This window comes from Pongo pygmaeus, chromosome 7 (genome assembly GCF_028885625.2).
Source record: "Pongo pygmaeus isolate AG05252 chromosome 7, NHGRI_mPonPyg2-v2.0_pri, whole genome shotgun sequence".
Lineage (NCBI taxonomy): Eukaryota > Metazoa > Chordata > Mammalia > Primates > Hominidae > Pongo > Pongo pygmaeus.
In genome coordinates, this window is record NC_072380.2 from 137,374,748 (window position 1) to 137,398,050 (window position 23,303).

At 46.7% G+C, this 23,303-nt stretch overlaps 1 protein-coding gene across 5 annotated transcripts in view; it reads right to left on the bottom strand.

Annotated features, from left to right (window-relative positions):
- MTSS1 (MTSS I-BAR domain containing 1) overlaps window positions 1-23,303 on the bottom strand; it is a 178,720-nt gene that overhangs the window by 30,371 nt on the left and 125,046 nt on the right. For all 5 annotated transcript variants that reach the window (XM_054499018.2, XM_054499017.2, XM_063669061.1 and 2 more), the window contains exons 4-6: window positions 10,205-10,289; window positions 8,667-8,758; window positions 4,104-4,178 (exon numbers count right to left, since the gene is read on the bottom strand). In XM_054499018.2, the coding sequence (XP_054354993.1) occupies window positions 4,104-4,178; window positions 8,667-8,758; window positions 10,205-10,289 (252 nt within the window). The remainder of the gene's footprint in view (window positions 1-4,103; window positions 4,179-8,666; window positions 8,759-10,204; window positions 10,290-23,303) is intronic.

Consider the following 23,303-nt stretch of genomic DNA (forward strand, 5'->3'; position numbering starts at 1 on the left):
ATTGTAGTATAACAGCAAATACTATGCTAGTATAGAACTCTGGGAGTCTGTTTATTACATTTATAACATTGGCTTTGCAGCCTCTAGTGGAAAGTGATAGAGTCAAATATTTAAATGTCAGCTGTGCAGTTAACATACTATAATGTTCCAGTTCTCTCTGTCTCAAGAAAAGTCCCTGCTGGGTGCAGTGGTGTGTGCCTGTAATCCCAGCTACTAGGGAGGCTGAGGCGGGAAGATCCCTGAAGCCCGGGAGTTCGAGGTCAGCCTAGGCCACCTAGTGAGATGCTGACTCAAAAAAAAAAAAAAATCAAGACTTCTTAGATTTAATGACGTCATGGTAATAAGCGGAACAATGACCATAATAAGCACCTAATGAATGCTGGCCATTATTATTTTTAAAAATCCCTTATAAACTTTTTGTAGTTACAGATGGAAACAGAAGGCTTTACCAGAATTAATTTTATTTATTTATTTTTTTGAGACAGTCTCCCTCCGTTGCCCAGGCTGGAGTGCAGTGGCGTGATCTTGGCTCATTGCAACCTCCACCTTCCAGGTTCAAGCAATTCTCCTGCCTCAGCCTTCCGAGTAGCTGGGACTACAGGCGCCCGCCACCACGCCCGGCTAATTTTTGTATTTTTAGTAGAGATGGGGTTTCACCATGTTGGCCAGGATGGTCTCCATCTCTTGACCTCATGATGTGCCCGCCTCAGCCTCCCAAAGAGCTGGGATTACAGGCATGAGCCACTGCACACAGCCCAGAATTAATTTTTAATTTACATTGATAGTAACATGGGAGTTAAATGAGAATAAGGCTGCTGAGTTCGTATGGTCGGGTGGCACACGTAGGTAGTAAATACAATGTAAAACACCTCTCATTTCTGATGCGCTCTCTTACTTTTCCCCACTGGGTCATGGTCAACTCCAAGACCTCCAAGGCAATGAGCTGATATTATGAAGCAGGAAGAGGGCTCAAAAGACACTGTTGAGAGCCCAGGGCTACTGGGTCCGCTCCACGCCATCTCCCCAGCATCCTGCTGCCTCCGTCCCTCCACCTGTCGGCAATGCTGGCTCTGCCCCATGCTCTTGACCCTGTGCACGAGCCCAGAATTTCTCTGAGGGTGAGGACTGGCTAACTCCTTGCCTCGTGTTTACTTCTAGTAGGCATCCGACAAGCTTGCCTTCAAGAAAAACAGGCACACTCATCCACAGCCATAGTATATCCCAAGCTGCTAAAAAATGATTTTGAGATAAAACCTACCAAAGGCAAACCATTGAAAGTTTCTTGATGGAAATATTTAAACACCTTTAGATTACAAACTACCTCTCTATATAGTAAGAAACAGTCGAAGAATGTGATAAAAGGTGGTATCTGCAGAGTAAGAAGGAAAGTGAGCCGCTCACAAAAATCACATCCATGTGCATCTGCCCACATCAAGGATGGTGGTAAAACCACGCTTACATGCACAAAGGCACTTGAAATGCTAAAAGGAGAGTCTGGAGAATTTTTAGATCAAAGATCAGAGTTTTTGAAAAAGGCATGGCAGGAAGCTGCTTGAGAATCTCCTGGAAACGTATTAAAAAGGAAGTGATTATCTGGCTGCTTACGTCAGATTCCATCTATCAGGACAAAAAAAATGTATCCGAAACCTTCATCCATCTGAATGCATGGTGCGTCAAAAGGAACTGCTAACACTTTTACAAACCGAGGGTCCGGGAATCTGCCACTTGAAGGAGATGAAACAGATCCCTCGAGGTTTTCTAGTAGAAAGGGAAATGTCAGCTAACCAGACCCCTAAACAACTGAAAGCCTCAAATAACCAGATTTCTTCCAGCCCTTAAGTGAGTTGTGTTTTCTTCAGTCCATTCTCAGCCATACATATGCCTCCTAGGAGAGCTCTCCATAAAACAGTCCAGTCCGAATGTGACTCTAGTACCTTTCAGAAGGCTGCTTTCATCCCAGAAATATACAAATAGAAACACCTGGTCCAAAACTGCACTTACTGATTTTAGAAAAAAATCTTTATAAAGGATAGAAATAAAAATTATTTTCTGGTGGTATCTTGAAGTAACTAGAAATTCTCTAGAACATTCCAAGCTATGGATCTGACCGATCTCGTGGACCTAAATCCACCGTGTGGAAAAGACATGGTGCCAGAGACTGCCGGTGTGAGGCTGTGGCTGAGAAGACAGATGCTTCAGAAACCCCTGATCTCAGCCTCCATTCTCTCAACTGTCAGGCCAGTGTGCCCTAAGAAACCACACAACTAAATGCCAATCATTCCCAAGTCCCAGGGCCAGATGCCTCTCTTCATGTTATGCACAGTCCAGCATCCTGTGGGTCCCAAATCTTCCTATCCAGCCTTGATAGGAGCTCATTATCCTGCAGGCAGCCCGAGCCAGTGCTAGGAAGGTCTAATTGCCAGAAACTTCTTTTGATGTTGCACTGCAATCACCCTATCAGTCTTCACCCAGAGGTATAAATTCTGCTAATTGGGCAATGCCAGTGACTTCGAGTGACAGAGGAGGACCAATTCAGCCTCCATGCAGAACTTAGATAAAAGGATTATCACTGCAGCCAAGAACTTAGGGCCTCTGAAAAGTGAGTAGTGGAAGAGCTGAGGGGAAAATAGCTATTTTTTCTTCTTTCATCCTTTTCACCAAACTCCCAAACCTTTTCTAAGCCTAAACATCTTCCCTGGACCATCTCTCCCAGCCCAGGAATCATTTCTCTCTCAAAGCTGCCAACCTGTCAGTTACGTGGAGTTCAGCCCCGAACTGTGACCAGGCTGCTCTCCTCCAGGCCTTGGACTTCATGGAATATGGTAGTAATTTTACTTATTAATGTTTACCTCTAGAGTCATTAAAATGTTACTACGTCACAAACCCTATTACTTGTCAAACACTAGCTCCCAGGTGCCCTGGTTAGATAGGATACAAATCTGAGAAGCTCCAGATCAAAAAAAAAAAAAAAAAAAAATACGAAAGAAACTGCTGGGGACAATGCTGATGGAAAATCTGATTGTGAGTGAAAATTCTGCTGCCTTTATCTCAAAATGGGTTTACGGTTGTTGTGAAAATTCAGGGTGGGGGGCTCATTTTATAGAAATGTTCAAGGTTAAAAACTGTGTCCTATCATTACCCCACTACACACCACCCTCCACAATCCCATTTCTCCAAATGTGTCTTCTTCTATTTCCAACAGAGAACTGCTGGTTTAGGGGAGAGAAAATTCAGGCTGGGGGATCCCAACTCGAAAAGGTTGTCTCAGATTAATGGTAAACACCACCCACAGAGCAGCCTGACGGAAGAACCCCATCTTATCAGTTGTGAAGCAGCGGATTCAGAAACTTGGTGTCAAAGAAGAATAGACTGGAAGGAATGTCGCCTTCTCTAGCTCAGGAGAAAGTCCCTACATTTTTAGGTGGTAGTAAAATGTCACAAGTGCTTGCAAAGTGGATGCTGCTAGATTTTTCTCTTCAAACTCCCAGTCCATTCTGGAGGAACAAAGGTGGGTCAAAGATCTGACGATTCATTGGTTTGCGAAGGAGTATAAACGAGGACGTGGGGGAAAGGCATCTTGCCTGGTTTTGCTCAGTGGTAGATTACCAAGCTCCTCCCTCACGAACACCATGGAAAATCCCCTGTATGGCCATGACTCCCAGCTTCCCCTGCACCCATTCCTAGCATTCTCACAAGACTTAATAAAGGGGTTTGAAGATTATAGGCTGTGAAAGCTGCAGGAGAAAATGACATAATTTGTGTAATAATTACTAGAGAACATTTGCATAAAGGCCTTTCTGCATTATCCCGAGGCTTCTAAGAAATTTATAGGTATCATTACGAAGCACAATAGGCATGGAAACTGTCAAACTTGGAAGACAAAGGTGGGGGAAGGAACATGTCAAGTACCACTTGGCAAGGGCCTCAAATTAATACCTATTCTGCACTTTGAGAATGTGAACTCAGATAGGTCCTATTTGCTCCCATCTGTTTTCCAGGGCTGTCATACTTAAGGAAGTCTCTGAAGTGAACACCTTTCACTTCAAAAACAAATCAAGCACTCCATCAGGAAGTAACATCAGTGGCAGAATTTTAGGAGTTACCTTTTTTTGCTTTCTTCTGCAGTTTCAGTGTATCCGAGGACTTCTTTTTTATCTCTTGGCGGGCTTTCTTATATTCTAAGAGAAAACAGATATGGAATAATTTTACCACTTTGCTTAACAGAAAATATGTTAGGAACAGCCATTACGTTTGTAACAGAAAGCATAAACTGTGACATGCCATCAATGGCTTTATCAGAATACAATATAATAATCCATGATGACATTTACAACCAAGGGGCTACAGACACAAAAACAAATGCACAGTGGTCTTGCCCTGTCATATTCACTCATACCAGCTTTGAGGGGAGGCTCCATTTGGGAATACTTTTTTTTTTTTTTTTTTTTTTTTTTAAGACGGAGTCTTGTTCTGTGTCCAGGCTGGAGTGCAGTGGCGTGATCTCGGCTCACTGCCACCTCCACCTCCCGAGTTCAAGCGATTCTCCTGCCTCAGCCTCCTGAGTAGCTGGGATTACAGGGGCCGACCACCACACCCAGCTAATTTTTGTATTTTTAGTAGAGATGGGGTTTCACCTGTTGGCCAGGCTGGTCTTGAACTCCTGACCTCAAGTGATCCTCGGCTTCCCAAAGTGCTGGGATTACAGGCGTGAGCCACCACACCCGGCCGGGAATACTTTATAAAAATGAAAAAAAGTCACAACTTCTCAGCTCAAGTATCTGGAAAGATTTTTCAATATTATCTACTTTCCCAAGGCCCAAATCCACAGTGTTTTGCAAAAACAAACAAACAAACAAAAAACAAAAAACCCCTATGTGGAAAAGATGCTGGCCAGATGTTAAAATCCAGAAAAAGTGTCTCATACAGCAGGAGAAGCTAGATCACACAGTGGGGAGACTGGGCAAGAAGAACCAGCTGCCTTACTTTCAGCATGGATCCTGTGGCTAGATACCACAAACACCTCAGAGGGGCAGTCCAAGTGTACCACATCCCCTGCCAACCGCTTCCTCCTCCACCACTGGCCCATTCGCAGACTGCCCCATTTCTGTTGCAGGCATCCTCATCATCCAGACATAGACACCTGGGATGATGGTCACCTGTGACACTTTTCCTCTTTGCTGCCCTCACAGTCAATTAATTGCCAACTGCTGTACATTTCACCTTGGCCAGCTCCCTTGCAGCCAGCTCTGAGGTTTCCCTTCTACTGGCCCTAAGCCTATTTATACACACCTGGAATCACTGTGCAGCGTGGCGGCTCTCCACTCTTTTCTGGCCACTCTCCCATCTTCCCTGCCTATCTGCATGGTGTTCTATCTGGCTAGGGCACCTTCACCACTCTAACGTCAGCGTGATGAAACCATGTCCATCTACTGGGATCCCTCCAAATGGCGCCTCGTTTTCTAACTCCTCAACCAAACCTCTCCAACCTCTAGGGCTCCCTGTATCTCTCTCCCCCGACATCCTGTGCTCTGCCGTACAGTCTCTCCTCCCTCCCCCTACAAGCTCCCCAAGGGAAGGAGCAGTGTCTGGGTCATGTCTGAGGATCTTGGGCTAGCAGAGTGGGTTGTGTGTGGCTGCTACTCGGGTGGTGCTCCCTGAGTTAAAGGCTGAATCGAAAAGATGAAGGAAGTGCTGTGTCACCGAGGCTGGGGGTCAGGAGCTTTGTACCCCACAACCTCTTGGCCCCTGTGCAGAGAGGCCACTTAGCAGGTATGCAGGGCCAGACAATGGGTCTCAATTCTCGTTCAGGCCTAGGCTGTTCATCTCTGTATGTGACCCCAAAGAAGAAAATTGAGACGTGCTTCTCTGTATGCAGTGGGAATGGGAAGGAGGGGGAATATTCCACGAAAATCAAGGGACCTGTGTTTTATTGGATGAGTAGAACTCTCTGCAAGACCAGCTGCCTTCTCCCAATGGGCTCAGCACAACCACTCTTATAAAAGGCCTTACACATCCAATTTGAAGTCTCAGCTTTGCTGTACCAGCAAAGGAGAACATTTAATAGAGAAGAAGGAAGCTCCTGCAGGGTGGTGGGGGCCCAAAAGGCCTCAGAAGGCTGCACCAGCTCCTCACACAGACAGAGGGTGAGGAGAGACCCATGCAGGGGTGCAGGCTCCCTGAGGGCAGGGGCCTGGCTGGCTGGTTGTCTACTGCATCCCCAGGGCCTCAACCAGTCCCTGGCATGCAGCAGATTCCTAACAAATACTCAGCCAATGAATGAGCCAAGTCAGCCAACACAAAGTGAATTGGGCCAAACATAAACTATCAATTCTTTCCCCATCTGAAAAAAAAATTCAAATGGTTCTATTTTCTTTTATCCAGTGAAAAGTACAGATGGATAAATCCTGTGAGCCTAAGAGAAGAAAATTCATGATGTGATTAACACACAATGGGATCCAGTTAATCCTCTGAATTTGCCTCTCTCCCTAACTTGAAGTTAGGGTAGGGGGGATAAAAGATTATATATTAACTTTTTTTTTTTCTTGAGATGGAGTCTTGCTGTGTTGTCCAGGCTGGAGTGCAACAGTGCAATCTCAGCTCACTGCAGCCTCCGCCTCCTGAGTTCAAGTGATTCTTGTCTCAGCCTCCCGAGTAGCTGGGATTACAGACACATGCCACCACGCCCAGCTAATTGTTTTTTTTTTTTTTTTTTTCTGTATTTTTAGTGGAGATGGGGTTTTGCCATGTTGGCCAGGCTGGTCTTGAACTCCTGACCTCAAGTGATCCACCCGCCTTGGCCTCCCAAAGTGCTGGGATTACAGGCATGAGCCACCACGCTGGCCTATATTAACTTTTTAAATATAACTGCTAAGTATTTGGCTATTGTACCCATACTTCTGAATCTCAACACAAATAAGCCATCACCCTCCCTGGTTCTTTTATCAAAATGGTTTGTTGAAGTTCTACATAAGACCGATTTCCACTAACAATGAAGACACGACTTCAGGAGTCTATTGTCTGTGATAGACAAATTTAAAGGATGCGCACCAAAAACCAAGACCAACTTATTTATTTTTGTGTCTCCAGAGCATGCACGGGCATGGAATACGCTAAGTACTCGGTAGCATAGGTGCATGATGAGGGGAGGGATGAATAATTTGAATGTGCAACTTTCTGGTGGCTACTGATAGTTGCTGGGCACATAGAATGATTTTCATTATATAGCTTGAAGCAGGCAGAATAAACCATCCCCATAGTCACAAAGAGGCCTGTTTTAGGAGCCACCATTCACACTCCCAGAGCTCCCGGTTGGGTCTTCATTGCAGTCTTTTACTTTGCTTTGTAACAGGGTTAATTTATTTCTGTTTCAGTAGATACCACACTCATCCTTCTGCAGCCCCCACAGCCCCTAGCATGTAAAAAGCATCAGAATGACCTGAACAGGGGATGAGAAGCTCTTACAAAACAGTCTGGGTGGCCTGTGTGAAGGGAACACAAACACCCTCACTCGAAAGCATCAGTGCTATTTGCTCTGCAGATTACACTTAGTTCCTCTCATACCATCAAGGTCCCTGACAACTCACTCAACCAGTTCACAAAGACTTGTCTCACCTACCTGGGACAACGCACAACGAGAATGGGCAGGAGACCTAGGGTAAGCTTATATCATTAAAAGTCTGGCTTTCAAAATGTGCTGAAGTGCCTTAAGTATGAATGGTCGGCATTTAAACCTGCCATTATGATTTACGCTTCTTTGGAGGGTTAGGGGGAGGCAGTGTCTTGCTCTGTCACCCAGGCTGGAGTGCAGTGGTGCAGTCTCTGCTCACTGCAACCTCCGCCTCCTGGGTTCAAGCAATTCTCATGTCTCAGCCTCCCGAGTAGTTGGGTTTACAGGCATGCACCACCACACCCGTCTAATTTTTGTATTTTTAGTAGAGACGGGGTTTCACCAAGTTGGCTAGGCTGCTCTCAGACTCCTGGACTCAAGTGATCTGCCCGCCTGAGCCTCCCGAAGTGCTGGAATTACAGGTGTGAGCCACCACACCCAGGCTATGATTTCTTCTTTTTTTTCCTTTTTTTTTTTTTTTTTGAGATGGAGTCTTACTCTGTCATCCAGGCTGGAGTACAAGGGTGCAATCTCGGCTCACTGCAACTTCTGCCTCCCGGGTTCAAGTGATTTTTATGTCTCAGCCTCCTGAGTAGCTGGGATTACAGGCACCCACCACCATGCTTGGCTAATTTTTGTATTTTTAGTAGAGATGGGGTTTCAACATGTTGGCCAGGCTGGTCTCAAACTCCTGACCTCAAGTGATCCGCCCGCCTCGGCCTCCCAAAGTGCTGGGATTACAGGTCTGAGCCACCAGGCCCACCCTGTGATTTATTCTTAATTCAGCTGAATACAATTCATGCCACTGAGGGATCAGACTATCAGCTGCTGAATGTTGGTTCACACCAAAGAAACAGCACTCAGCCTCGCAACAGGATCACTGTGTTCTCCTCATCCCCTGACACGGACGTGCCTACGGGAGAGTAGGGACAGAGCGGGCCCTTAGCTGTTTTGGTGACACCAGTAAACCTAGCACAGGGGCCAGGGCCAGGCAGCTGCTGGCAACTTCCCACAGCGCCCCCCAGCATGCAATGATGCGCTAGACGTCTCGCCCCTGTACCTTTTGCATGGTCTTTATCCAGCTGGTTGGCCACTTTCTTCCATTCTTCCATCTGTTCTTGAAGTGGGTTTATCAGACAATCAATTAAAGCGCTTTTACCAAGCAGGGGGAAAAAAACGGAAAAATTAAATAGATACGTTCTGTTGTCAGGATTTAAATGTGGTTGTCAAAACATACCTAAATCACAATTACCTGAAAACTGACGTTCTCATCTAAACCCCAGGGCTCCAGAACAGCCATGTCCCAAGAATGCTTTTCTTTTAAGACAGAGTCTCGCTCTGTCACCAGGCTGGAGTGCAGTGGCGCAATCTCGGCTCATCGCAACCTCCACCTCCCAGGTTCAAGTGATTCCCCTGCCTCAGCCTCCCAGGTAGCTGGGACTACAGGAGCACACCACCATGCTCGACTAATTTTTTGTATTTTAGTAGAGACGGGGTTTCACCATGTTGGCCGAGATGGTCTTGATCTCCTGACCTCATGATCCGCCCTCCTCGGCCTCCCAAAGCGCTGGGATTACAGGCGTGAGCCACCGTGCCCGGCCCCAAGAATGTTTTTCAGTGACTATTAAGAAGCTGTCAATGTGACTGGTGGGAGTGACCCTTCTTCCCATTTTCCTTGTGATATTCCATCTTTTGTACTAACAAGCTAAGTTGCAGAACCACAGGGGTCACCCCTCTGAGAGCTGCACAACAGGGACCCCCAAAATGCAAAGACACCTGGGCCTTATCTCACCCCCAATGGAGACTTTGAGGGTGGGGCCCAGCGTCACTATTTTTAAAAAAGACCCACAAGATTCTGCTGTGCTTGTGGCATGACAGGTCATAAATATACACTAAGTGTGCACAGCCTGGAGAAAGAGAAGAGTGAAGAGACCCAGAAAATTCTCCAGCTACACTGCCAGCCTCGGGGTTACTGAGGGGTGAAGGTCTCTGAAGGTGTGCCCCTTCATTTTGTGTAGTCTCCCAAACAAAATCACATAAAACTGCTGAATGATGCTGATCTGCTTGGAAAGCAATGTCCATTTTCACTTGAACATTTGTAACCCAATTCCAGTGCCAGCTACTACCATTTCTTCCCTATTCGGGATGCCTGGAAGCCACACGGGAAGCTGGCAGTGTGGAGTGGTCTGTGAGCTGCCACATCCCTCAGTGAGTCTGGAGGATGCACACAGGATACCAAGGCACATCTCACTCTCCAATTTCACAGCCCCTCTTCTTACGAGGCTCCCGCAGGGCAGCGGGGGCCCAAAAGGCCTCAGCAGGCTGCACTGGCTCCTCGCACAGACAAAGGGTAAGGAGAGACCCATGCAGGAGCATAGGCTCTGTGAAGGCAGGGGCCTGGCTGGCTGGTGGTCTGCTGCATCCCCAGGGCCTCGACCAGTGCCTGGCATGCAGCAGATGCCTAACAAATACTCAGGCAATGAATGAGCCAAGTCAGACAGGTTGTGGGGATTTAAATGCTGTGTGCCACGCATGACTGCTTCCTTAACCTGAAATCTGCAAGGGTGTTGGTGATCGGGGCCGAAACATGCTCCTCACCTCGAAAACTGCCTCAGCTTGGCTTCAATGCTTCTGTGCCTCATGCACATCCTGGTGAGAGCAGATCCAATCTCCCTGGTCCCACCTGAAAACACAACAGAGGCAAAGGTGAGGGATAGAAGACTAGCAGGGATCATGGAGGTCTTTAGAGAACTTTACAAACAAGTCAGATTTCACCACATTGTAAAATCTAAGCCACCATCTTTAGAAGCTTCTCACCATGCCCATGTGTGCATACACACAGGCACACGTAAACATGTATGTATGTATGTATGGTGACAGATTTCTGTATCACCAAAACTATCAACAAAGTCTGCTCCTACTATATACCACACTCTGTGATAGTTTCTATTCCATCTGATTTTTTTTGTAATGCTGATTGTAATCTAAAAATTGACTTTACAACCTATAAATCGACCATGACCTATAGTTTGAAAAATACTTCTCATGAAAGATAATCAAGATAGTATCTGCTGTTTAGGGAAGAGCTGTAGTTTTTCTCAACAATTCTGACAAAATAATCCTGTTAACATTATTTAGAACAGCCAAGGCAGCCATGCTAGCTAATTATTTCAAGACAAATGTCCTAGAATACAAGTAATTCAGAGAATAGCAAGGCTAAAGCAAAATGAGGTAATAAGACTTTTTTTTTTTTGAGATGGAACCTTGCTGTGTCGCCCAGGCTGGAGTGCAGTGGTGCAATCACGGCTCACTGCAACCTCTACCTCCTGGGTTCAAACAATTCTCCTGCCTCAGCCTCCTAAGTAGCTGGGATTACAGGCGTGCGCCACCACACCCAGCTGATTTTTTTATTTTATTTTTTTAGTAGAGACAGAGTTTCACCATGTTGGCCAGGCTGGTCTCGAACTCCTGACCTCAGGTGATCCACCCGCCTCAGCCTCCCAAAGTGCTAAGATTACAGGCGTGAGCCACCATGCCCAGCCAGTAATAGGACATTTTTTAAATGGGCTTGAGCAACACCAGTCTTCAAGCTCAGCAAATAATGAAGGAAGTTGCAGCCCAGTTTGATTTTCCCGAAATTCTCGTCATACTTTTCCCCTTCAGGCACACCTTCTCTAACATTATTTTTAAAGTTCTTCTCTTCCTTCTCCCTCTTAAAAACAATGCTTGAATCAGCATTTACTGGGGCATGGGAGAGCAAATTATAACCACACATGGCAATTCTGCACTGGAGGGCACAATTATGAACATTATGAAAACACTGGTGCTTGTGAATTTGGGGAAAAGTGTCAAATAAAGCACTATTTTTAACAGACAAGACCTTCAGGGGAAAGCCACAGGGATTTGTGGCAGGTTTAACCATGTTGAATTGGTAGAAGAACATTCCCTCTCTTATTAGTACTCGTGACATTACTATGGGTTGGACTTTCCTGTGCCTTCTCTTCTAGAAATCCCCATTTACTATTTCAGCTCCACCTGTTTTCCATTTCATTTTGCAAAACCATCAGACTTCTAAAACCAAATAATAGTAACTGTGACATATATACTGTATATTAATATTTCTATATTTTATTTCAGTCTGAAGAGAGAAACCTTCTTAGGGCAATGCCTCTATTCTTCTAAAAACAGGGTTTTCTCAACCTGAACAATATTGACATCCTGGGCCGAATGCTGCTTTGTTGCTGGGCTGGGCTGTGCAGTGTGAGATGTTTAGCAGTGTCCTTGGCCTCTACCCACAAGAAGTCAATAGCAGACTTCCTTTAATCCCACCCCCAGACTTGTGATCCTCCAAAATGTCTACAGAGAGTACCAAGTGTTGGGCAACAACTCACTCCTGTTGAAACCACTGCTGTAAAAGAACCCAAGCGAGGGCCAAGTGTTGCCCGAGTCTGACTTTTATGACCAGAGTCTCTTAAAAATGTACCTGTCTGCAAAGAGCAGGGGATGCCACGGCCATCTAAGCGTTGCCATCTACCACTGTTCACACCAGGGAGAGCCAGCAGAGGGCGCCGTTTTCACACACTGCCCCGCCTTCTGCGCTCTCCAAGTTCTGAGCTTTTTACTGCACATAAGCAAAGACGAGGAACATTTTATCCCCCAGGAAATATTTCCTATTTTTTTCTGGGCCTTCGTTTGATTAAAAGTTAATAACCTGGTCACACAAGGAAACTGGCACACTCACTCACTGATGGTAGGAGTGTAAACTACTACTTTCCTGGAGCAAAATGTGGTGGCATCTATCAAGAAAAGCCTTGAAAGATTTTTCTTTGACCCAGCAATTCTCATCCTAGAAATTTAACTTGCGGAAATGTTTAAGAGTGAAAGAAAGTCCTTACCTACAAGGGTAGTCATCGAAATGTTGTTCACAGCGTCAAAAGACTGGAAACAAAATCCCATTACAGGGATCTGGTTAAATCAACCATAGAGCACCACCATGCGATGGAATTGCACGTGGTCATTTAAAATGCTGGAGAACAACGTTTAAGGTTGCAGGAAGACGTACAGCGCTTAGGATGCGCCAGGCACTGCTGTGAGTACTCTGCACACTTCAACTCATTTAATCCTCGCAGCACCTCCAGCTGCGTCGGTACTGTGACCATCCCATGTTATAGAAAGGAAAAATGCCCAAGTGATTTGTCCCAGGATACGTCGCTAGTAAGTGGAACTCAAACCTAGGCTGAAGCTCCAGCCTCTATGCACTTATCCCCTCGGGTATATGGCACTTGTTATGGACAAAGGGAGATGGGACAGAGCAGAGAGGAGAGCCTAGAACAATGTACACCAAACCTACTGGTCTACACGCTATTACAGGTGTTAGTGCTTTAAAGCCAGCTCTCACATTTTGCTTCTAGAGCCTGGCCCTGTCTAATCGGTACCACAGGGATTGCGCTCCATCCTTGCTAAGCTACTACAGGGAGTTCAGGGATGGAGAGCTGCTTCACGGATAATTCACGCCTCAGTTTCCTCAAGATAGAATTATGATGTTGGAAAAGATCATCTCAAATGTCAGTGCCCCCATCCGTTTCTCTGCTTCACTGCTTCTGCCACCTTCCCAGGTATTTCCCATAGATTGCCACTGGTCACTTATTATCCCCAGGAAAGCCCAAAGCTTCTCAGAAACAGATGAACTGGCCGGGTTCAGTGGCTCACGCCTGTAACCCCAGAACTTTGGAAGGCTGAGGGGGGCGGATCACCTGAGGTCAGGAGTTCAAGACCAGCCTGGCCAACATCATGAAACCTCATCTCTACTAAAAATACAAAAATCAGCCAGGTGTGGTGGCACATGCTTGTAATCCCACCTACTTGGGAGGAGTAGCTTGAGAATCGCTTGAACCAGGGAGGTGGAGGTTGCAGTGAGCTGAGATTGCGCCACTGCACTGCAACCTGGGCAACAGACTGAGACTCTGTCTCAACAACAACAACAAAAGAAATAAAGGAAAGGAAAGGAAATAGCTGAACTATGATACAATAACAACAATTTCTACACATAATGTATGTGGCTCCACCACTGTGCCTCTGTAGAACAGGAAGCCCTAGAGAGGAGAGGAAATAAAGAACCACAAAGAAAACTTCCAAACAGCAGTGTCTCTGTCCAACTGGCATGAGGACAGGAGGCAGATGACATCCTCTGTGGACCCCAGGACTGAGCTATTAGAATCACTGCTGATCTCGGCAACATGGGGCACCCTAAAAATAGGTCCATCTGTGGAAGTGCTTAACGTCTTATGTTCTTCCTAACCCTTGCAAGAACTTAAAACAAAAATCAGCAGGTTTGAATAAGCTTCAGAGGAAACTGGCTTGAGCTACAAAGACAGAGAAGACATCTGGAAGAGCTCCCATTTGCGAGTGGGCATATTTATGGAAACAAATGGCTGGCTGAGGCACATACAGCAGCTTGAGTGAAGACAAGTCCCTACTTCTGTGTTCTCGGCACCTAGCACTGGTGTTGAATAAAGCAACCGACATTTACCATTTTGAGAGCAAACCACCAGGCTGGCCCTATCTGGAGGCAGGACCAGGGATCGGGTTTGTATTTTGTTTAATCCCCACATACTTGTTTAAAAGATATAAAATAAAAACAAGATGCTTAATCTTAGCAAAGTTCTATATTGATTCCTGGTCAGCCTAGAGATACAATGCTGTATTCGTTTCCGTTTGCTGCTGTAATAAATGACCACAAGCTTAGTGGCTTAAAACAACAGAAGTTTATTATCTTATAGTTCTGGAAGTCAGAAGTCCAAAATCAGTTTCACTGGTCTAATATCAGGGTGTCAGGTACCACAGGGCTGGTATTCCTTCTGGAGGCTGCCAGAGAGAATCTATTTCCTTGCCTTTTCCCACTTCTAGAAGCTGCCTGCACTCCTTGGCTCGTGGCCCCTTTGTCCATCTTCAAAGCCAGCGGTGCAATCTACTCCCTTCTCTGACCTCTGCTTCTGTCCTTACATCTTCTCTCTCCCCCTCCGATTTTCCTGCCTCCTTCTTATGAGAATCCTTGTGATTATGTGGGGCCCACCTGGATCACCCAGAATCACCTCCCTGCCTCAAGACCCTTAACCACATCAGCACACATCAGCAGAGACCCCTTTGGCCACGTACAGTAACATTCACAGGTTCTAGGGATTAGAACGTGGACATCTTTGGGGCATCCTTATCATGGCCATTAAAAAAAGTTAAGAGTTGTGAATCTGGAGAGTGTGGCAGGGCACTGTGGCTGACTGCAACACCCATTCGCCTTCACATGATCGGTCTAGGCCCATGATGCTAATTCCATCCCCTTTGGCAGTGGCTGGTTCGGAGATGGGACAAAAATATGGAGAGGAGGCTGCTGGGGAGGCCTCTGGGGAAGTTTTCCCGATCTTAAGAGAAACACACCAAAGGGCTCCACAGGCCACAAACAAGGAAGCAGACTGTGCAGCTGCTGCCATCAGCCATCCTATGGCCATGGGGACACCTGCCTCAGGATGGCACTGCTGTGGACAGAACAGAGAAAGGGCCTGAGTCTCCAGTGACGTCCCTTAGCCACCAACCTGAACCTGCTCTTCCTCTGGGCTTGGCACCCCTGTTTTGCAAGCATATTCATTTTCTTATTTTTAGAGCCACTTTGATTTGGTTCTGCTTCTTGAAAGGAGAAGAAAGAAAGGAGCAATGGCCTCTCATGCTTCTTCCCAGAACCAGGAACCAACATGTTGCTAAAAGAAGTCTAAGTTGGTCACTTGATGCCACTGCTTAGAGATGCACAAATACTTTATGGCAAAAACGTAACCCTGTTCAATGTGGTACATGTAAAAACTTTCTCCCATAATGAGCAAATGCTTTTCTAATAAAGCAGCACAAAATCAGCCAGTATGATCTGTGGGTGATCTGTGAAGGAATCATCAGTGGAAAGGAAGAAGTGAACCATCCAGGGGTTGGGCTGCCAAAGCATGACTGCTGAGGCCCAAGCACCATACATTTTGCATATGAAGACGCACGCTCCACAAGCGTCCACGGAGTATTTGTATTGGCTTTTGGGGGCTGCTGTAACAAAGCGCCCCAAACTGGCTGGCTTAAAGCAACCATAGTTCTGGAGGCTAAAAATCTGAAATCCAGATGTCGGCAGGGCCGTGCTCCCTCTGAAACCTACAGGGAGAGTCCTTCCTTGCCTTCTCCTTGCTGCTGGTGACTCCGGCATTCCTTGGCTTGCAGCTGCATTGTTCAAATTTCTGCCTCTGTTGTGCTAGGCTCACAGCCTGTGTGTGTCCATCTTCCCATGTGACACGTGTGAAGGCATTCCTGTGTGTGTGTCCAAATTTCCCTCTTCCTATAAAGACCCCAGTCCTATTGGATTAGGGCCCACCTTAATCACCTCATCCTAACTGGATTACAACAGCAAAGACCCTGTGTCCAAATGGTCACATTCACGGGCGCCAGGGATTAGGACATCAACCTGTCTCTCCGGGGGTGCACTGGACTCCATGGCCCATGCAGCAAAAACTAATGTGATTTCAAGGACGGTGAAGACAGGTGCCAGGCCCTTGAGCAGCTTACAAAGATTGGTTGGAGGGACACATAAAACGGTGCAGGGAACACCGTCCTGACAGCAACCCTCTGTGGTAGGCATTAGCAGCCCCATGTTACAAATGAAAATACCTGAGGCTCAGGAGGGTTAACAGCCTTGCTGAGGGCCACTTGCTGGTCAGCAGTAGAGCCAAAACCCAAGCCTGCGTCTACAGATACCAAGGGCTCTCTCTGACTACAACAAGCTGGAGACATTCCCAGCTGAGGACAAAGAGGCACATTAAAGTCACAAACAGAATACAAATTGTTTAATGCATATTTGGGGGGGGTAGGGAGGAAATAAGAAAAGCAAAGTTTCCTTGCCCCCTAAAGTCCAAAGTCAGATTGCCCCTTGCTGCAGAGACCTGGCAGCGACAGGCAGGACAGTGGGTCCTTCGAGTGGCATTGTCCCATCCCTCCAAGCTGCCTCATTTGCAGGCAGCTGCCACCTCCCTGCATAGCAGGGGACTAATGGCAGGCATTCTTGGGGGCTACAGTGTGGGCAGGTGGCGAGCGAGGACTGAAAAGACGTTTTGTCAGGCCCAGCTTCTGCAGCGTGGAGGGGAAGGGCTGGAGGAAGCCAGATTGAAGAACTGCTTTGGTGAAAGTGTGCCGCCGTCACAGTAAGTCACTGCATCTCTGCTGTTCCCGAGAGCTGACATTGCTCCAAGGCTAATTAGGAGCCAGACAGAACCAGAGGAGAGGAGAATACTCTCAAGCATCTCTGCAGGAGAGGGGTCCAGGGCAGGAGAGTTCACCTAGAGTGGGGTATCTCGGCCTCAGCCCTGCTGACATTTTGAACCGGATCATTTTTTGTTATCAGTAATGACCATTTTGGGCCAGGCATGATGGCCATGCCTATAATCCCAACACTCTGGGAGGCGAAGGCAGGAGGATCACTTAAGTTTGGTCTCAAACTTTTGGCTTTAAATGATACCAGCTAGCAACACAGCAAGACCCCATCTCTACAAATAAATTAATAAATAATTAACTGGGTGTGGCAGTGGATGCCTGCAGTCCCAGCCACTCAGGAGGCTGAGGTGAGAGGATCACTTGAACTCAGGAGCTCAAGGCTACAGTGAGCTATGATCACACCACCACACTCCAGCCTGAGTGACTGAGATCCTGTCTCAAAAAAAAAAAGCAAGAAAAAAGGAATGATCATTTTTTGTGTCCTGTGTACTGCAGGATGTTTTGCAGCCTCCCTGGCCTCTAGTAACACCCCTCAAGTCATGACAACTAGAAATGTCCCCAGGGGGGCAAACTCATCCCTAGTGAGAAGCACTGGTGTAGGAACATGCATCCTTTTTCCATAAGGAGGGCTCTCTGTTTCCAGTGCTGGTCCAGGGAAGCCACCTGATGTGCTCACCGCACCAGTGGCCTCCCTGCAAACCCTCGCTGCAGAAGCTCTGAAAAGCTATGAAGTTCGTTGCCTACTCCCAGCTTCATAAGCACAGAGGTAATAGGCAACGCATGTTCTCATAATGAAGAAAATGTTCCACTTGCCATTAAAGAAACACCAATTTAAAAACACACAACTGACATTCCCCACAAAGCCAACAGGCACTAACCCCCTCTCCTATGGCCTTAGGGACCCATTAATTCAACTAGAGGCAGCTTGTGTACAAGCCCAAAATACCAGAAATACCCAAATAACTAGGAGAGGGAGCCCGAGAGGCCGTATCAGCAGGATCTAAGGCCACAGCCATCTGGTTAGGAAGAGCTCCTTCACAGGACCCAGCTAGAATGTGGAGGAAGAATGGGTGGTGGATAAGAAAGCCACCTCCAACCACTCAATGGCTTGTGACTTCTGTCTGGACACCGACCAGCAATAAACAGCCAGACCCAAAGTGTCCCTGAAGATGTCTACAAAACAGCAGCTGGAACCCTAACACCAGTGGTTGCTCCCTCCCCATTGCCCTTGCCACCTGCTGATGGAAGGGACCCTGTGCACTTGAACAGCAGCTCCCCTTCTCCCACAGTGAAACTGATGACTGTACCTACTAGGGTTCAAGTTTAAAAGATCTAAGTAGCCCAGCGCGGTGGCTCACGCCTGTAATCCCAACACTTTGGGAAGCTGAGGCGGGCCGATTGCCTGAGGTCAGGAGTTTGAGACCAGCCTGGCCAACATGGTGAAACCCTGTCTCTACTAAAAATACAAAAATTAGCCAGCATGGTGGTGGGTGCCTGTAATCCCAGCTACTCAGGAGGCTGAGGCAGGAGAATCGCTTGAACCCGAGAGGCAGAGGTTGCAGTGAGCCAAGATCATGCCACTGCACTCCAGCTTGGGGGACACAGTGAGACTCCGTCTCAAAAAAAAAAAAGAGAAAGAAAAAGAAAAAAGAAATGAAAGATCTAAGTAAAGTGGAAATCTCTGGTTCCTGGGCACAAAACTACCACACACACCAAATATAACAAATGTGAGTGTAGGCTCGCCTGTGACATACTGTATCAGGAATCTTCTTCTAAAACAGATGCACACCAAAAACTTACCTATTGAGGTAAGTGACCCCCTCCTCCCGCAACTGACCTCCAAAAGGGTCTTGGGGCTCCTTGGCAGCTGTATTCCCATCTGCCTCCTCTTTCCCACACACTTGGATGGCAGGCACACCCCACGCAGCCTGCAAGCCATAGAATTTCAGTAGCAACAGTGTCTCTCACCGTGGCTAATCTAGAGTCTTAGCAGAGACTCCTTACTATCGTCTAAATGAGCAGGAGGATAAGCAGAGTACCACAGGGTGAAAGGTTTAGCTCTGAAATTAGCCAATGTGGCTTCAAAGCCCAGCTCCCACATTTGCTGCCTGTGTGGTCTTTGCAAGGGTATGCCTGGTGTAGGCTCAAACGTAGATGGTTGTACTCCAAAAAAAAAAAAAAAAAAAAAAAAACCCAAATATGCTGACCAGTGTCTCATGCTATCTTTGTTGCATAAATCACACCCAAAATGCATCATCTGTGATTTCCATGTCGGGCTTCTTGTGAAGCAATCTGAATATCCTAGATTTTTACAAATTTTGTTCCCAAATCTTTTACAGTTGCCTCATCCATACTTAATTTGATGGCATTTTTGTTTTGCAAAAGTAACTTTTATTAATATCATATCTTTCTAAACATTCTACTTCTTTTGTAGAAATGACAAATCTTGGTTTTCACATTCACACTGCAAACATTTACATACCTTATAATTAAATTATTTAACAACAGTGTGTGCAACTGGCATATACAGGTTTATAAGTGCACACAGTGGATGCTGGTGAAGCCTACAACTCAGGTGTGAGAAGTGTGTGTGTGCATGCTAGAGAGAGTCTGTGAGCTTCCTGAAGGCAGAGGCTGGAATATTTTACAGGGAAAATAAGGAGCACTGGTTACATCACTGCTCCAATTAGGCAGAACGGTGATGTAGCTATAAGCTGAGTCCTACAGGAAGGCAGAGGCTGGAGTAAGTAAATGTGGCTAGGCTGGGGCATCTGTCCATAAGGACACACTGGACACCAGATCATGGCCCCCACTCCTCCCACATCTAATATCCACTTTCTCTAAGGGGCTGGCAAATCAGTACTTAGAGGGCAAATGAACAGTGCAAAGAGCAGCTTTCAAGAAAGCCAGAATTATTCCTTCTTCCCAAACATCTCAGAAGACCAAAGGCCTAGAAGGAACGGTCCAGAGGGCTTGCCTGGAAGGTTCTGTTTGTACTTATTAATAGTTATGCATCCACAAGATGGTTATTTAATGGAAGTGAAAGCTGGGGGACTGGGAGGCTCATGAAAACCAACTCCAGTGAGCCTCCATCCTCTGCCCCCGCCCCTTCAAAACAGGAAGGCCGTTGCCCTTGGCTGAACAGCTTTTTAAAGTGACCTTGACCCTAGGTTTCCCTTGACTGTAATTTTTTTTTTTTTTTTGAGTCTCACTCTGTTGCCCAGGCTGGAGTGCAGTGGCGCGACCTCCGCTCACTACAACCTCCACCTCCCGGGTTCAAGCAATTCTCCTGCCTTAGCCTCCCAAGTAGCTGAGATTACAGGCACCCACCACCATGCCTGGCTAATTTTTTGTATTTTTAGTAGAGATGGGGTTTCACCATGTTGGCCAAGCTGGTCTCAAACTCCTGACCTCTGATGATCCACCCGCCTTGACCTCCCAAAGTGCTGGGATTATAGGCATGAGCCACTGTGCCTGGCCCCCTTGACTGTTAATTTTTATATTTCAGAGCTCACAACAGTTGCATCACCAGCTTCCTTCCAGCCAAGAATGAAAAGGAAAGCTCCTACAAAATTCAGGGCTCGGGACTGTGTCATGGGACACTCGGGGCCATTTAGGGACACTGCTGCAATGGCCCATGGCAGGTTGTAATATTTTAGTTTCAATATATGAGAAAATAGTCTCTCCTTACTCTTAAGCCCCTGCTCTCAGAGAGCCCAGAAGTCCTGAATTGGCAGGGGTCTTTTCACCTTGACAGCGGGCTGGAGGACTGCCCGGGTGTTGCATCACAGAAGTTGCCTCAGCCTGCATCACTGCCACTCAGGCTGGACTGAGCAGGGCAAGGCTGGGTACACCATCTGCTGCCCCGGGGGATGCCTGGAGGCCAGCACTAGCCATGGCTGACACAGCTCTGCACACACGCACACACGAGCGTCAGACTTGACCATGAAGCTGAGCACCCCTCTTCTGCAATCGCACTGGCGTGTTTCAGGATTCTTTTATTTTATAAGGTGAAGTGACGGAACACAGTCTTTAAAGGAAAGTAAGAGTGTTTCCAAATGGCATCAGAGTGTGAACCTGAATTCTAATAAGAGAAGAGGAAGCTCAATTCTTAGGCCTGGAAAAGTTCAATCATGACGCCCTAGCTAAGACCATGCTTTACCCAAAGATTTCCACCAGGTGTGTCCAATCTTTTGGCTTCCCTGGGCCACAGTGGAGGAATTGTCTTGGGCCACACATAAAATACACTAACACGAACAACAGCTAATGAGCTAAAAAAAAAAAAAAAATCACAAATAAATCTCATATATATATATAATTTTTTTTTTTTTTTGAGACACAGTCTCACTCTGTCATCCAGGCTGGACTGCAGTGGTGTGATCACAGCTCACTGAAACCTCCGCCTTCTGGGTTCAAGCGATCCTCCCACCTCAGCCTCCCAAATAGCTGGGACTACAAGTGTGCACTACTACACCTGGCTAAGTTTTGTATTTTTAGTAGAGATGGGGTTTCGCCATGCTGGCCAGGCTAGTCTTGAATTTCTGGCCTCAAGTGATTTCCCCGCTTCGACCTCCCATACTGCTAGGATTACAGGTGTTAGCCACCATGCCTGGCCTCATAATGTTTTAAGAAAGCTCACAAATTTGTGTTGGGCTGCATTCAAAGCCGTCCTGAGCTACATGAGGCCCGCGGGTTGAACAAGTTTGATCTAGACCAAGGGGCAAAACCCAAAAGGCTAGTAGGTGGACAACTATAACCCAGACCAACAAAATAACTGATCAGCAAGGAAGCTCCAGGCAAGAGGCTAGCCAGACCTCGGCTAGAGGTGGGTACATCAGCCTGGGGGTCTATAAGGTGGATCTCTTAGGTGATCTCCAAGTTAGACTGGATGACCCCTCCTCCTGGCAACCAAGATGCTAGAGTGGAGAAAGGACAGTGTTCCTGCAATCAACAAATTTTTAGGAAATGTTACCTTGGTCTAATTATTGTTCAATGAAGTAAAGAGACAGCCCCCTGCCCTCATAGAGTGGACATCTCCTATAATTGGAAATGATGGATCTTCATGGTAACCTTAGAGCTGGAAGGTGCCTTAGAAAACTCATGAAGCAAGAAACCAGCCGTTCCTTGCTGTTGGGCATCCCACTCTTTTTTGTTTTTTCTGAGATGGAGTCTTGCTCTGTTGCCCAGGCTGGAGTGCAGTGGCACCATCTCAGCTCACCACAACCTCCACCTCCCGGGTTCAAGCAATTCTCCTGCCTCAGCCTCCCAAGTAGCTGGGATTACAGGCGTGCGCCACCACTCCTGGCTAATTTTTGTATTTTTAGTAGAGATGAGGTTTCACCATGTTGGCTAGGCTGGTCTCGAACTCCTGACCTCAAGTGATCTGCCCGCCTCAGCCTCCCAAAGTGCTGGGATTACAGGTGTGAGCCACAGTGCCTGGCCAGGCATCCCACTCTTGCCTTTAATTAGCAGAGTGCTCCTGATGCACGCAGGACTTCCACGCTTACTGCTGTTTCTCTTGTTCAGGGAAACTCATCCTTGTTCTTTAAGCTGCACATTTGTGAGGCAGCCGGTCCCTGCCAGGAGGACCGTCATTTTCATTAAAGGTCAAAGCCAGCACTCAGGATATTAAGAACTTCAAATGAACAAACTGTTCCTCTGGCTTCATCAACATTTTATTTTTACCCTTGGGCGTGGAGAGATGGACAACCAGAAGAAAGTGGCATCATTTGATGCCCTACATTTGTTTAACTACAGGGAGGGAGGAAATGGAGAAGCAACCAGTTTCTGGTATCACAAGTCTTCATAGAGACCAGACTCTGTTCGCACAAGTATCCCTGCTCCAATCAGTAGAGACCCTGGTCACACATAAGTCACTGAGCAGCGTCCTGATATCTTATGTTAGCCTTGGAAATGGCTGCAAAACACAAACTTTTTTGTCTGTGCCATTTACAAGATCATCTCGGTTGGGTATGTCCAATCTTTTGGCTTCCCTGGGACACATGGAAGAACTATCTTGGGCCACACATAAAATACACTAACAATAGCTGATGAGCTAAAAAAACAAACAGGCCAGGCATGGTGGCTCGCCTAAGGTTGGGAATTCAAGACCAGCCTGGCCAACGTGGTGAAACCCCGTCTCTACTAAAAATACAAAAAATTAGCCGGGTGTGGAGGCGGGCGCCTGTAATCCCAGCTACTCCGGAAGCTGAGGCAGGAAAATCACTTGAACCTGGGAGGCGGAGGTTGCAGTGAGCTGAAATCGCGCTACTGCACTCCAGTCTGGGCAACAGAGTGAGACTCCATCTTAAAAATAAATAAAATAAAATAAATGCAAAAAAAAAATCTGTTTTAAGAAAGTTGATGAATTTGTGTTGGGCCACATTCAAAGCCATCCTGGGGTGCATGG